We start from the raw sequence: 16,562 nt of genomic DNA on the forward strand, positions 1-16,562 counted from the left end.
TGCCTAAGGTACCAGTGTTAGGGGCGCTATGTTGTGTTAGGGGCGCTGTGTTGTGTTAGGGGCGCTATGTTGTGTTAGGGGCGCTGTGTTGTGTTAGAGGCGCTGTGTTATGTTAGAGGCGCTGTTGTGTTAAAGGGCGCTGTGTTATGGGTGCTGTCTGTTTTAGGGCCGCTGTGTTGTGTTAAGGGGTGCTGTGTTATACTGCATTTTGTATTTATTTGGGTTATCTTTATCTTTGTGTAATATTCAAATTTGATTATCTAAATCATTTGACAAATATGCAAAAAAATAAAAATCTTGAAGGGGGCAAATTGGGATTTTTTTTTACCAAAGACATGTAGAAGAATACATTTGTCCAAAATTTATAAAAACATTTTTTTTTAATTGGATATGTTTTATAACAGAAAGAAATAAAACACAATATTTTTTAAAGTGTTGATCTTTTTTTTGTTTACATAATAAAAAAATAAAAAACCCAGTGGTGATCAAATACCACCAAAAGAAAGCTCTATTTGTGTGAAAAATATTATATAAATTTAATTTGGGTACAGTGTTGCAAGATAGCGCAATTGCTAGTTAAAGTAGCACAGTGCTGAATAGCAAAAATGCCCTGGTCATAGAGGGGGTAAAACCTTCTGGAGATCAAGTTGTTAATGTCTAAAAAAAACACTGAAGTGGTGAAAGGTTATTTACCCTGTGGCTTTCATAAACGACACTAGATAAAGCACTATTAGGGGCCATTCCACAGGTTAATGCCTGTGAATCGAGCTATCCTCACAAACACTGTGTACAGAACCGATCTGAGTGGCTCTTTACTTTGAGATTGCTGTGATTGGTCATAGAGAGACCAACTACAGCAACTATAGACGTAAACAATATAGTGTTTATATCTGTGTGACCTATATGTGGGGTCATTTTGGGAGTGTTTATATCGTAAGCAAGGGAAACAGTTTTCATATGTGTTCCTTTATATAGTGGAAAATTAAAAAAAACAAAAAAAAACAAAAAAAAAAAACACAGTGGTTGCTAAATAACACCAAAAACGCTATATGAAGGGGTTATACAAGCTGGTATTCAAGTGGTTAAGGTAAACCTAAACTCAAACAGTGAAGATCTGCAAAGATGTTACAAAGAACACATAGAATGGTTATTTTGTTTAACCAGTGCCATAAAAATATATTTTTTCTTGAATTACTCCAAAAACTGTAGTGTACTTCTGACAAAAACTGTATATAGTAGTTTGAAATCTAAGAATTGCGGCCTCTGACTACTAGTCTTAGATTTGGAGTGAGATGTAGTGATATCACTACCGTGCTTCTTACTGTTCTCTTTATGTCATGTATTAGGGAAAAGATCGGTTGTTGAGAAACCATAGGCGATACCAGTGACAAGTCCTTTGCACTTTTTTCACATTGTATACATTGTATATAAAAAAAACTATATAAAGTGAAATCTCTATTCATTAGGAAAAAAATGTTTACAAAGGAAACACACAGTTTCTGGTTACCTTGGTAACTGCTACCTTGGCACCCTTGTTGATAAGCTGCACAACATTATCCACTTGGCCTTTGTATGCAGCTACAAGCAGGCGTTCTGACAGTGCAGCGACCACATCCTGCTGGCTCATGAATTGGAAGAGGGAAGTCCTCAGGAAGAGTTCAGGATAACGATGTGCTCATTTACGGGCAATCTTTGCTGAGCAGTGTAAGTACTACATACTTGAGAGAGGAACACCTAATGAATAATGTGCTTCAGCTTTGGCATCTTGTGGATCTGAGAAAAAAGAAGAAAAAACATACTTGAGCAAAACCACAGAAACGCTTAGTACTCATAGACCATGGACAGGGCTCCATTCATTTTTTGTACACATTATGCTCATGTGTCTGCAGAATTATTGCAGTATACATAGTTCATTACTATGAAATCTGCTACTGCTGACTTGTTAACAGTGCATCATCTTTGACATTCCTTAATTAGTGAATCACTGTACTAAAAACATACATTGTTTTATCAAGCAATGAGATACCTAAATACATATATACTTTTTCTAAGAAAGTGTCTTACTAAATAGTTAAAAAAAAAATATTTCACATTGCCCATTCAGGCAAGGTAACAGGTTCTTTTGAAATAACAAACCTACCACTCACTAGTACCTCCTTTACTGCAGTCCTCCATCCCTGTGGTATTCTGTTGCATTTACTGGTAAAAACCCCTATGTGTACAAGTATGGGGAAGTATTGGATCTTCTACGAGATCTCACAGGATGCAATGCTCAAGTCTAAGCAGCCAGTCACCAGATACAAACACTGTCACAGAGGAGTTTCACACAAGCTTTGAACTTCAACTGAAGAAGAGAATGGGAAGAAAATGAAGGGAAGGCAAGGCAAGTATCAGTTTTAGGGGGAGGTTGTTTTTTCAAGACAACTTCTCACTTTGCCTATTTTAAAGTCTTTAAACAAGAATAGGGTTAACAGTCTCATACCTATTATTACGTTTAATACTTTACATGAATCCACGATACATAAATATCACCATTACATGGAGCATCCTTTCCAGCACTCACCCAAAAAGCTTGAAAACCTGAAGAGCACCAACAGATTTAGTAGAGTGCACCTTCACAGGAAAGGGTGGAACCCAATCCTTGCGACCATAAAACTTGGATGGTCTGCCTAAGCAAACTACAAATGCTGTAGGGTTCGTTTGGGATTATATAAGAAAATCAGTCTTCATGAAAGAGTAGAGGAGACCAAACCACAACCAATGGAGTGAAATTTTAATTTTGGTAAACTGGACCTGGACAGAGGAGCTGTCACTATGCAAAAAGAAAAAGGGGTCCTTGCAGGATAACACCACCAGTTCAAATGCTCACCTTGCAGAGCTGATGGCTACAAGAAAGTCCATGTGGTTGAGAGTAGAGAACAGTATGCCTGTAATGGATTCAAATGGTAGTTTCTGGAGCACAGAAAGAACCACATGTAGATCCCATTAAATAACAGGGCAAAGGACACGGGTAGGTACATTAAAAAGTAAAAAAAGGCCCTCTGCACAATTACCACTAGAAATATATATATGTTGCAGCCTGCACTATGTGTTCCAACACCTCAGGAAATAATTTATGTTCTAATAATGCTGCACAACCTCACTGAACAATTGTGCATCATCCCTTATAAATTATCCTTTATAAACAAGGAAATATAAAATAAAGAAATAAAAAAAATAGATAAAAATAGCGTGTGTACTGGAAATTATGTTGCATTAATAAATTAATAATATAACCAATATAAATTTCCTGTTACACAAAGTGACAAAAAATTTAATTTTACTCAATATATCCAATGGATATCCAGTCCAATGGTTAAATGCTCAATGTGTTTAATCAATCCCAAATATGCCTGTGAAGAAATCAAGTGAACGAATCCAATAATGTGACTTGAACATGTTCCACCACCTTTCCACATACAAAATACATGCAGAGCCTATGATGTCATCAAACACACTAGGAAGAGAAGTCACTGGTTGTAATACAGAGCTGCTAATCTGAAGGAGCAAATTTGCATGACACTCCACCCAGCGCATGACACCAGCACTCAGTCCCATACTATTAACCCATTCTGTGGCTAAATCAGTGGGAACAGGGAAATAAAAGTTGCTTGGCCTGGCCAGGTTACTCACTAAGTGGGTCTTTAGAGATAGTGCAAGTACTGAATCAAGAGCTATGAACCTAAAAAGACTCCACAGCTAGTTTTTATCAGAACATACTCTGTAATGTGCCCTACATGGAACCCAGTTTCCAAAAGTCACTTCTAGACTATACCAGCAAGTCTAGTCAGGGGCTGGATGTGGTACTCCAAAAACTAGGATGAGTTTCACCACACTGAAAAGCTTCAAAAAGACAAAGCTCCAGCAGTTATTTTGAGAAGAGTCTTGACTGAAGAAATAAATATGCTAGCAAAAATAAGTCTTAACACAGTTTAGCAGTAGAAAAAAAAACGTCCATCCTTCCAGGTCACTAGCAAAAACTTGAGGCATGCTGTTCTTCGGAGGGGTTATACTGGGCTGGACTACGGTCATTTTGTTTGCCAGTGTCTAATCCCCTTGTAGGTGGCAGTATAACCTGAAGATTAAAGACAGTGTCCCTCAATGGATGAGAAAATTATTTTCAATAAGCTAATTTCCTAAATATGTACTGTATATCTACAAAAATATACACACTAACATAAATAAAAAGGAATACAATATGTCTTCTTTTGAAACGTGAAAGGTATAATATACAGTGAGGAACAGAAGTATTTGAACACCTTGCGATTTTGCAAGTTCTCCCACTTAGAAATCATGGAGGGGTCTGAAATTCACATTGTAGGTGCATTCCCAATCAGACAGAATTGAAAAAAAAAATTCAGGAAATCACATTGTATGATTTTTAAATAATTTATTTGTCTTGCACTGCTGAACATAAGTATTTCAACACCTGGGAAAATCAGTGTTAATATTTGGTACAGAAGCCTTTGTTTGCAATTACAGAGGTCAAACGTTTCCTGTAGTTCTTGACCAGGTTTGCACACACTGCAACAGGGATTTTGCCCCACTCCTCCACACAGATCTCCTCTAGATCTGTCAGGTTTCGGGGCTGTCGCTGAGCAACATGGAGTTTCAGCTCCCTCCAAAGATGTTCTATTGGATTTAGGTCTGGAGACTGGCTAGGCCACTCCAGAACCTTGATATGCTGCTTGGTTATCCTGGCTGTGTGCTTCGGGTCGTTGTCATGTTGGAAGACCCAGCACGACCCATCTTCAATGCTCTGAGTGAAGGAGGTTGTTGCTCAAAATCTCACTATAAATGGCCCCATTCATCTTCTCCTTAATACAGTGCAGTCTTCCTGTCCCCTTTGCAGAAGGGCACCCCAAAGCATGATGTTACCACCCCCATGCTTCACAGTAGGGATGGTGTTCTTGGGAAGCAACTCATCCTTTTTCCTCCAAACACGACGAGTTAAGTTTAGACCAAAAATATCAACTTTGGTCTCATCTGACCACATGACTTTCTCCCATGCCTCCTCTGGATCATCCAGATGGTCATTGGCAAACTTCAGACGGGGCTGGACATGTGATGACTTGAGCAGGGGAACTTTCCGTGCAATGCATGATTTGAAACCATGACGGCGCAGTGTTGTACCGACAGTGACCTTTGAAACTGTGGTTCCAGCTCTCTTCATGTCATTGCCCAGCTCCTCCCTTGTAGTTCTGGGCTGATTCCTCACGTTTCTTATCATCAGTGATATCCCACGAGGTGAGATCTTGCATGGAGCCCTGTCCGAGTCTTTAGCCTCTTCCATTTTCTAACAATTGCTCCAACAGTTGATCTATTTTCACCAAGCTGCTTGGCAAGTGCCCCGTAGCCCTTTCCAGCCTTGTGGAGGTCCACAATTTTCTCTCTGGTGTCTTTTGACAGCTCTTTCGTCTTGCCCATGGTAGTAGTTGGCGTCTGACTGACTGTGGGGTGGACAGGTGTCTTTAAAGAGCTCAGACAGGTGCTACTAAGTTAGATTAATGAGTGGAGTAGAGGTGGATTTTTTAAAGGCACAGTAACAGGTCTTTGAGAGACAGAATTCTTGCTGTTTCTTAGGTGTTCAAATACTTATGTTCAGCAGTGCAAGACAAATAAATTCTTTAAAAATCACACAATGTGATTTCCTGAATTTTTTTTATTTTTACATTCTGTCTCTCAAAGTGGGAATGCACCTACAATGTGAATTTCAGACCCCTCCATGATTTCTAAGTGGGAGAACTTGCAAAATCGCAGGGTGTTCAAATACTTCTGTTCCTCACTGTATATACACACTGACCATGAAACAAGATTAGTTAAAGTATATTAAGTCTGATAAAACTGATTAATACAAAAAAATTAATAATCAAAGAGAGTGAGCATAGTGTATTGATCCATGGGCTATGTATAATGCATATAGTATCAGTCTGTCACATTTGGTGATTGATATAAAGCATCACCATGCTGCTTCAAAGAATTTTCCTTCTGGCATTTGTGACTCTGCTTCATAAAAGGCTAACTAATTACTTGGATGTGCCACTCATTTACATCAGTCTTTTTTACTGTTGGAGACTTTTCGGAAGGAATTTACACTTTCAGCAATCTCTGGATTTTTTAGGATGTTGCTATATTTCATAATGGCTTTAACGAGCGTTTTGTAGACTGTAATAAAACATGTTTAAGTGTAGCAGATTTTTTCATCTATAAGTGGCTGACAACTTGCTGTTGGATAATTATTTTTTATTTTGCCATTTAGAGCCTAACTTCATGGCTACTTTAAGCCCATTAATATCAATCTAAACGCATGTATGAGGATGGGCATGGACTTTTAGAGAACAACCAAACACACAGGAAACAGATCAGCATACAGACAAAAACATTACAGAAGGAAAATATTAAATACAATTCTAATCAATTGAACAATATTTTATTTAAACATGCTACCATAAAAGGTACTGTGATACAATAGTATAGATTAGACTGCTCATTTTGCTGCCCCATATGAAACAAAAACTAAAACATCTGCAATGTGACTAACAAACAGGGGTATTATTGTGCCAAGGAACACCAAGATGCCACCCTAATGTTTGGTCCAATGGACTCTACTGTTTGCCATCTAGCTTTGGTTGGAACCAATATTGGTGATAAAGTGTCAAATGATGGCCCGATGTTGCCTGTGATGTTTAATTTCCCTTGTCTCTGTTTCAGAAGAGTCCTCTCACTCTTAGTCTCCCTTCCCTGTAAATCCATTCCTGAATGAAAAAAAAAATAAAATATATCAAGCAGCTAGACATGTTTTGCTATCTGAAGCAGGGCAGGAGGGAAAAGATAAAGGCCAAGAAACAATGTACACTAGGTGCCTTCAGGAATATCTACCTGCCTTGTGCTGTGTACAGTGACAAGTGGTGTAACACATACGGGGATGTCACATTTGTGCATGTAAATGATGGAAACAGTACATATTCATCGTTTGCATCGCATATTTTGTGTTAAATTTGCCACTTCTTAGAATGTTGCTGGATAATAGCATTGCATATAAGCAAGGAATGCCAATCATCAATTATTGTAATTTATGGCACAAGTCATGTAAAAAAAAAAAAAGGTGCAAAAATAGAAAAAAAGAAATGTGCCAATTGTAAATATACATTTTTAGATGTGTGGTATTGTGTTTTAAAGAATTAATATTTGACCTAAATGTAAAAAATGCAGGTCATTGCACCGAAAATGTAACATGTAGGTATTTCTCAAATTTCACTTGAATTAACTCATTGGTGGACAGACTTTATACATTTCTTATATTGACACATTGTTCCTCAAACATGCAGCAAAATCCATGGCAACACATCTAGTGTGAGAGCCCTCAATGATTCCCTTCCTCTTTATTCCTCTGATCATTTATTTATGTTTTTTCTATGCACAGTTTGCCATCTTTGCCTCATGTACTAGAAGAATTTGTCATGGCTCTGCTTACCTGACTACCAAAAAGGTAGCTATGGTACTGTGCACATTCTCCACAACCAAGCTTTCTCTTGCACCTATCCTTAGCTATGTATAGCTGTCTCTAACCTTGTTTTCTTCCTTCCCACTTAGTCACTGTTTCCAAACACTTCATGTCAGGCCAACTTTTCTTGATATTACATAACATTTTAGAGTCTTAATTGTCTTCACTTCCTGATTTCTCCTTTTTCTTATTCATATGCATTTTAATGAAAAGTATGCATAATATACACTGATCAGTCATAACTTTACGACCACCCACCTTATATTGAGCAGGTCCCCAATTTGCCGCCAAAACAGCCCTGGACCCCTGAGGCATGGACTCCACTAGACCTCTGAAGATATGCTATGAAGATATGCTATGGTATCTGGCACCAAGCAGTTAGTAGCTGATCCTTTAAGTCCTGTAACTTGCGAGGTGGGGCCTCCATGAATTGAACTTGTTTTTCCAGGACATCCCACAGATGACTGATTGGATTGAGATCCAAAGAATTTGTAGGCCATGTCAACACTTCAAAGACACCTTCTTCCATTGCTCCGTGGCCCAGTTCTGATGCTAAAGTGCCCATTATAGGCAATTTTGGCTGTGGACATGGGTCACAATGGGCACCCTGACTGGTCTGCACCTATACAGCCCCACAGGCAACAAACTGCGATACACTGTGTGTTCTGACAGCTTTCTATCAAAACCAGTGTTACCTTTATCAGTAGCTATTCTATTGGATCAGACTGCAATGGCCATCCTTCACTCCCCATGTGCATCAATGAGCCATGGCTGACAATGACCCTGTTGCTGGTTTGCCAGTTTTCCATCCTGGGACCACCTTTTGTCTGGACCACTACAGACCAAGAACATCCCAGAAGAGCTGCAGCTTTGGAGATGCTCTGACTTCAGTCATCTAGACCAGCGTTTTTCAACCACTGTGCCGCGGCACACTAGTGTGCCGTGAGATATTGTCTGGTGTGCCGTGGGAAAAATTGCAATTTCATCCGTAACATGTGGCCTCGGCTCACAAATAGACCAATCATTAGACCAGCAATGGGCAAACTACGGCCCGGCGGACCTTTTAATCCGGCCCGCGGAGGGTGATACTGTCAGGATGATCTGTCCCCCTCGACGTATCTGTGCATGTGCCGGAGATCGCCGATCGGCTGCTAATGCCTGAAACTGGCACATGCGCAGATACGTCGAGGGGGACAGAACCTCATAGGAGACAGATTTTCATGCTACACCGGAACGGCGAGAGGAACGCGCGGAGTAAAGGTAAGTGAATTGACACAGGGGGGGCTTGGGGACTTAATATGGGGGATGAATTAATATGGGGGATGAATTACTATGGGGGATGAATTACTATGGGGGATGAATTACTATATGGGGGCTGAATTACTATAGGGGGGATGAATTACTATGGGGGATGAATTACTATGGGGGATGAATTACTATATGGGGGATTAATTACTATATGGGGGATGAATTACTATGGGGGATGAATTACTATATGGGGGATGAATTACTATGGGGGATGAATTACTATGGGGGATGAATTACTATATGGGGGATGAATTACTATGGGGGATGAATTACTATATGGGGGATGAATTACTATATGGGGGATTAATTACTATGGGGGATGAATTACTATATGGGAGATTAATTACTATGGGGGATGAATTACTATGGGGGATGAATTACTATATGGGGGATTAATTACTATGGGGGATGAATTACTATGGGGGATGAATTACTATATGGGGGATGAAATACTATGGGGGATGAATTACTATATGGGGGATTAATTACTATGGGGGATGAATTACTATATGGGGGATTAATTACTATGGGGGATGAATTACTATGGGGGATGAATTACTATATGGGGGATGAATTACTATGCTTACTATGGGGGAATATTACTATACTTACTATGGATGACACATACACATCATTCATCTACTCTTGGTCCGGCCCCCGGGTCCAATTATAAAATACTTTATTATTTCATAATAAAGTAATTATAAAATAATTTCTTTGTGTTTGATTCCTATTCAAGAGAATTACTTTATATATAGTCAATATAGGCACAGAGGTAAATTTTTTTAACATTTTCTAATGGTGGTGTGCCTCGTGATTTTTTTCATGAAAAAAGTGTGCCTTTGCACAAAAAAGGTTGAAAAACACTGATCTAGACATTACAATTTGGCACTTGTCAAAGTTGCTCAAATCCTTAAGCTTGCCCATTTTTACTGCGGTCAACACATCAACCTCAGGAACAACATGTTCACTTGTTGCCTAATATATCTCACCCATTTTCAGATGTTGTTGTCACAAGATGATCAATGTTATTCCCCTTACCTGTAAGTGATCATAATTTTATGGCTAATTGGTGTATTATATACTGTATGTATTTTGTGTGTCACATATGTTTATGAGCTATAATGGTGGCGGTCCCCCCCATAATTCATACTGGGACCTCCTGGACCACCATACAAAAATCAAGAAAAAACCACAATGTCCTTATCGAAAATCCACACCGACCCTTATCTAAGCTTGTGACCCTTATCTAAGCTTGTGCAGTAATTCTATTAAATAGTACATTCTGTCAGCTCAACCCTATCTAGAAATGTCTCATATTGTAGCGTAAAACAGGCTGCAGCCAGATAAGTAGCAAATGTACTGTAGATGTCATGAAAATATGTCAAATCCACATTGGGAGTCTGAAATTGCAATTGATCTGAAAAAAAAAATCTATACAACTTACCCCACCATAACAATAATGTACTCAAAGCTTGAGTTATAGGTTGTTTTTATTCCATGTCATTACTTAAAGTTGTGGTTTACAGACCTGTATTTAAAGTTGTGGTTAAGTGGTTGTAAACCCTTATATATATTCCCAGTGACGTGGCTGGCCTCCGGTGATGCACAGAGATTAAACAAGTCCTCCTACATAAGTTGTACCTGTCTACCTGCAGCCTTCTTTTCTCTAAAGCGATTCAAAGTGCTGAATTTATACAGCTTGTCTGAGCTATCAGAAAAACGAGGGCACAGAGCTGAAATTACAAACGGCAGAGCTCAGTGAGGAGAGCTCTGACAGCTGATCAGAGAGAAGGAACACACCCCCCTCCACACAGCTCACAGGAACAGAGCTGAGACTGTCAATCTGCTGGTGGCCCTTCCCCTGTCATCTTTTTACCTCTTGGTGTTGGGAAAACTTGTCAGAAGTGATTCATGCTGATAGCAGAGGAATGAAGCAGAAGACAGAAAGGACAATTGGTGCTCTCAGTTGAGACACACTGTAAAGGGATATGCTTTCTTCATATTTCATGTCCTGAGGTTTACAACCATTTTAATTAAAGTCATATATATTGAATTACACTAAAATGCTTATATTTTCATCTGGCAGATGGCCAAGTTGGCATTTCATCTGTAAAGTTAAATGCTTCCACTTATTAATTATGAAAAATTAGATGATCTAAGCATTCAAATAAATCTGTCTAAAAATCATTGCAGAAATGGAAAGGTGACATCCTAACCTTTTTAAAACAGCTTGCCTACCACATTTTCAGACATTTTCTTAATTTCACCTTAATTCATTTTAATGATATATCAATATAATTAATTTAATAATGTATATGCCATCATCTCCATTTACATTGTACAAACTAAGTAATACTTTTGTAAAGACAACTACATACATTTGAAGCATTGAGAAAGTTCAATGGGGGAGAAAGAGACTGGACCATGCAATGTATCAGATAGGGGCAAAAAGTACGGAAATTATTAATTTCCATATAAAGTGGTAATGTGTGCTTTGTGAGATTGCCTAGGAGGAAAAATCTTAGATTAAAATGCTGCTTTTGCAGTGATCAGTTTTTCTTTCATTTTTGCATTAAAAAAGCAGAAAGAAAACAAATAAATCCTATGGAACGCCTTATACTGGTCAGTTGCGGGACCACTGCACTTTTCAAAGTCCTGCAAGCTTTTTGGTGCGGTAAAAAAAAAACCACCAAAACGAACCTCCCCATTAAAATGAATGGAAAAAAATATCAGAAACACGAAAAACACATGAAAAACACACCCGTGGTTGCTTTAAAGTTTACATTTTGAAAGTTACGTTGCCCCTTGACTGGTTGTTCTCTGCCTCAGCATTGTGGGTGAGGAGAAAGTCAGGTGGTGCAGATCCAGGTGTCTGATTGGACAGAACTCATCAGGGGGACACCTTTCTTTTGCGCAACTATCCCATGCAATGAAGATATGTTGGGGTGTGTAGAGCTGGCAGGAAAGTCCGGTGTCGTCACAACTCCACCTTCAGCTTTACCTTCTGGGACATACCCAAAAAGGGACAGCTTCTGCAGGTCACTATTGAAAATCAGAGTGATATACAAAGGTAAAAATGCGATCTAAAACATTATGGTACTGCCTATGTAGAGATAGTAGTTTTTCAGATCTATGGAACATTTGGTTTACAAGGACTGGACAAGGCCAAGTACGGAACAGCAGTAGCTCTATAAGGAAGATTGTGCCTGCCTACATAGCTGCAATAAAGCATAAGCAACTGTGCATGCAATCAAGTAGTCATGTGTTTCTGTGTAGACGTGCACATTCATGCTGGCATCTTGCAGCATGTGCGTAGACATACAGTGGATATAAAAAGTCTACACACCGCTGTTAAAATGTCAGGTTTCTGTGATGTAAAAAAATGAGACAAAGATAAATCATTTCAGAACTTTTTCCACCTGTAATGTAACCTATAAACTGTACAACTAAATTGAAAAACAAACTGAAATCTTTTAGTCAGGGGAGTAAACAAAACTAAAATAATATGGTTGCATAAGTGTGCACACCCTTAAAGCAACAGTGCTCTCAGGTTCCAACTACACTAGCATCATCACCTGGCACTCATGCCACTCCTTCATTCCTACACTCGCTGTCCTTCCAGGTTTGTTTGTGTTGGAGCTATAAGAAAGGCCAACCTCATCATCTCAGGATCACTATCCAGGTATGTGACAAGCTGTTAAATCTAGTGCAACACAGGCGGGATTCATCACAAGTAGTAGTGGTTGACTGCCACACATTTTAAACAAATGGCTCCCTATGATGTGAGACACACAAGTAGCATGTTGTAGCTTGTAGAAGCAAGTAATCATACATCTTTGCAGCATTGTGCAATCATTAGTGATTTAATTGCTACAACATGCTACTTGCATGCCTCACTCCATATGAAGTTATTTCTTCCAAATGTGTGGTGATTGATCACTACTATGAGCAAATAATTGCTCATGATTTTACTGGTTTGCAAAAAAAGGTGTACAGTTGTTTGAATGAAGAGAGCGTTGTAAGTTAAAATGACTTATTTCTAAACATTTGAGTTCTGCGCATAACTGGTATGTCACTAGTAGGACTAACCAAGTGGAGCAGCGAACTAATAAAAAGAAAGCTAGATGACCTGATCATATGAGGTCAGGGCAGGCTAAGTAACAGTTGCCAGTCTGCTTGTAGGCGGAGCGCAAGTGCTGGTTCCCAGAGGGGAGGAAGGACACACAAAAGGATCAGAACTTTAAAAGGAGCTAAACAGTAGCAAAGTCTATGTGAGTGCACCGGTCTGGTCAGTAACACGAAGCAATATCAGGTGCGATACACTGATGTCAACAGCAACTGACAGAGGAGGTCATACAAGACACTTAAAGAAGGAAGAATGGGCAAACAGTCCCTACTCTGTCCCTCCTCCACTGGAACCTTTCCCTAAGCTATGCACACTTCCTTGCCAGTAGGTTCCTGTCCCTTACCTATCCACATGTAAAATGTGTGCCACCCATGGAAAACGGATGTCTTATTTAAGCATTGGCTCACCTCAAAATGGCCACAGAGGTCATCTGGAGTGACAGCATTCAACTGGACAACTATGACATCAACGGAGGCCTCAGAGCAGAGCCACCAGTGCGGGAGGGAAGAACAACATCTGCCTACATGCTGGTTGGCAGCTGATACAATATGCAATATTACAATATGCAATCCAGGCTACCATAAAATGTATGCACTTGCATTTTTGTGTGTCTTTTTGCCTCTTTAAAAAATTAACATGCAACCAAATAAATGTGAATATTCACAATGTGATGAAAATTAAACATGAAATATATAAATAAAGAATGAAAACTAAAACCAATAACAAACAATAAAGTGTAATATAATAGAGAATCCATAAAGTCAAAGTCTGTGACAATAGTCTGTTTATGCACTGTAATCTATATAAGTGCTTCACCGTTAAAAATTTAAAAAAGCTCCAAATGCACCAAGTGCTCAAAATATTATATCTTCGTGCAGACCACCACTATGCTCATAGGTGGCCTCTCACCTCAAGACTAGACCTCACAGGTCTACTAGTGCTTCAAATCAGCAGACCTTCAGACTCAGCTGCTCCGCCTGTTCGTCTTTCCAATCCAGCCACAGATCTCAAGATAAGACCACATAGGTCTAATATCGATATTAAGCAGCCGATCTTCTGCTCCAGCTATCTAGATGCTCCAAATCAAATGATATTGACCATAGTGTAGTATAAACAAATGTACAGGTGAAACTCGAAAAATTAGAATATCATGCAAAAGTTAATTTATTTCAGTAATGCAACTTAAAAGGTGAAACTAATATATGAGATAGACTCATTACATGCAAAGCAAGATAGTTCAAGCCGTGATTTGTCATCATTGTGATGATTATGGCTTACAGCTCATGAAAACCCCAAATCCACAATCTCGGAAAATTAGAATATTACATGCAATCAATAAAAAAAGGATTGTACATAGAACAATATCAGACCTCTGAAAAGTATAAGCATGCATATGTACTCAGTACTTGGTTTGGGCCCCTTTTGCAGCAATTACTGCCTCAATGCGGCGTTGCATGGAAGCTATTAGCCTGTACCACTGCTGAGGTGTTATGGAAGACCAGGATGCTTCAATAGCGGCCTTCAGCTCTTCTGCATTGTTTGGTCTCATGTCTCATCTTTCTCTTGGCAATGCCCCATAGATTCTCTATGGGGTTCAGGTCAGGCGAGTTTGCTGGCCAATCAAGCACAGTAATCCCACGGTCATTGAACCAGGTTTTGGTGCTTTTGGCAGTGTGGGAAGGTGCCAAGTCCTGCTGGAAAATGAAGTCAGCATCCCCATAAAGCTCGTCTGCGGAAGTAAGCATGAAGTGCTCCAAAATCTCCTGGTAGACGGCTGCGTTGACCCTGGACTTAATGAAGCACAGTGGACCAACACCAGCAGATGACATGGTTCCCCAAATTAACACAGACTGTGGAAACTTCACACTGGACTTCAAGCATCTTGCAGTGTGTGCCTCTCCATTCTTCCTCCATACTCTGGGTCCTTGGTTTCCAAATGAGATGCAAAAGTTGCTCTCATCAGAAAAGAGGACTTTGGACCACTGAGCAACAGACCAGGTCTGTTTTTCTTTAGCCCAGGTAAGACGCTTCTGACGTTGTTTGTTGTTCAGGAGCGGCTTGACAAGAGGAATACGACATTTGAAGCCCATGTCCAGGATCCGTCTGTGTGTGGTGGCTCTTGATGCACTGACTCCAGCCTTAGTCCACTCCTTGTGAAAGTCCCCAACACTTTTGAATGGCCTTTTCCTGACAATCCTCTCCAGGCTGCGGTCATCCCTGCTGCTTGTGCACCTTTTTCTTCCACACTTTTCCCTTCCACATAACATTCTATTACTGCGCTTTGATACAGCACTTTGGGAACATCCAACTTCTTTTGCAATTACCTTTTGAGGCTTTCCCTCCTTATGGAGGGTGTCAATTATGGTTTTCTGCACAACTGTCAGGTCAGCAGTCTTTCCCATGATTGTGATTCCTACTGAACCAGACAGAGACCATTTAAAGGCTCAGGAACCCTTTGCAGGTGTTATGGCTTAATTAGCTGCTTAGAGTGGGACACTTTGAGCCTAGAGTATTGCACCTTTTCACAATATTCTAATTTTCTGAGATTGTAGATTTGGGGTTTTCATGAGCTGTAGGCCATAATCATTACAATTATGACAAATCACAGCTTGAACTATCTTGCATTACATGTAATGAGTCTATCCCATATATTAGTTTCACCTTTTAAGTTGCATTACTGAAATAAATGAACTTTTGCACGATATTCTAGTTTTTTGAATTTCACCTGTATGTTCTTTCTTTAAAAATATATTGAATGCACTCACATTTGGCCAGCGGTAAATCACGCAGCTACCAATAATAATGCAGGTCCCTCAGCGTTTGCTATGCAGGCGTCTGACATCAAGCACTGTCACTCGCCTAATCCTTCCTTACACGTTATGTCACGCCCACGATATTAGACCTATGTGGTCTTATCTTGGGATCTGAGGCTGAAGGTCTGCTGATTTGAAGTGCTAGTAGACCTGTGAGGTCTAGTCTTGAGGTGAGAGGCCACCTATGAGCATAGTGGTTGTCTGCACAAAGATATAATATTTTGAGCACTTGGTGCATTTGGAGCTTTTTCACATTCTTAATGGTGAAGCACCTATATTACATGCATAAAATAGACGATTGTCACAGACTTTCACTTCAGATTTATGGATTCTCTATTATATTACACTATATTTGGTTTTAATTTTTATTTATATATTTCATGTTAAATTTTCATCACATTGTGAGTATTCACACTTATTTGGTTGTATGTAGATTTTTCAGAGAGGCAGCGCCACACATTATATTTGTTTATTTATCTTTTCACTGATTTGGAAATAGTCTGTGGAGGCAGCAGCCTTGCGGAAGCATTCTTTATTTATATACATTTCTTAAGTGTGTAGGTTTTTATTACCTAATTTAGGGTAGGTATCGTGCACTTTTTTTAAATAGCATCTCAGGCAGCGCACTCGTTTATCTTCTATTGCTTCACAGATAAAAGAAATGCACAACAAGATAAGTGAAAGTCATGTCTGCACATATGTCCTAGCCAAAGTTGTAATGTGTACAGAATGTAAGATATGTATTGACAAATGATGTTGACAGAAGAGA

At 39.4% G+C, this 16,562-nt stretch overlaps 1 protein-coding gene across 7 annotated transcripts in view; it reads right to left on the reverse strand.

The window, feature by feature from the left end:
• The window catches only part of ANKRD6 (ankyrin repeat domain 6), a 286,595-nt gene that overhangs the window by 108,049 nt on the left and 161,984 nt on the right, over window positions 1–16,562 (reverse strand). For 6 of the 7 annotated variants that reach the window (XM_089691294.1, XM_089691296.1, XM_089691290.1 and 3 more), the window contains one exon: window positions 1,508–1,773. In XM_089691294.1, the coding sequence (XP_089547420.1) occupies window positions 1,508–1,627 (120 nt within the window). In that variant the 5' untranslated portion in view covers window positions 1,628–1,773. Of the gene's footprint in view, window positions 1–1,507; window positions 1,774–11,615; window positions 11,635–16,562 lie in introns of those variants that run through there. The other variant, XM_089691295.1, reaches the window with a different exon arrangement.

This window comes from Staurois parvus, unplaced genomic scaffold, assembly GCF_062004578.1.
Source record: "Staurois parvus isolate SC_StPar_1 unplaced genomic scaffold, SC_StPar_1.0 ptg000561l, whole genome shotgun sequence".
Lineage (NCBI taxonomy): Eukaryota > Metazoa > Chordata > Amphibia > Anura > Ranidae > Staurois > Staurois parvus.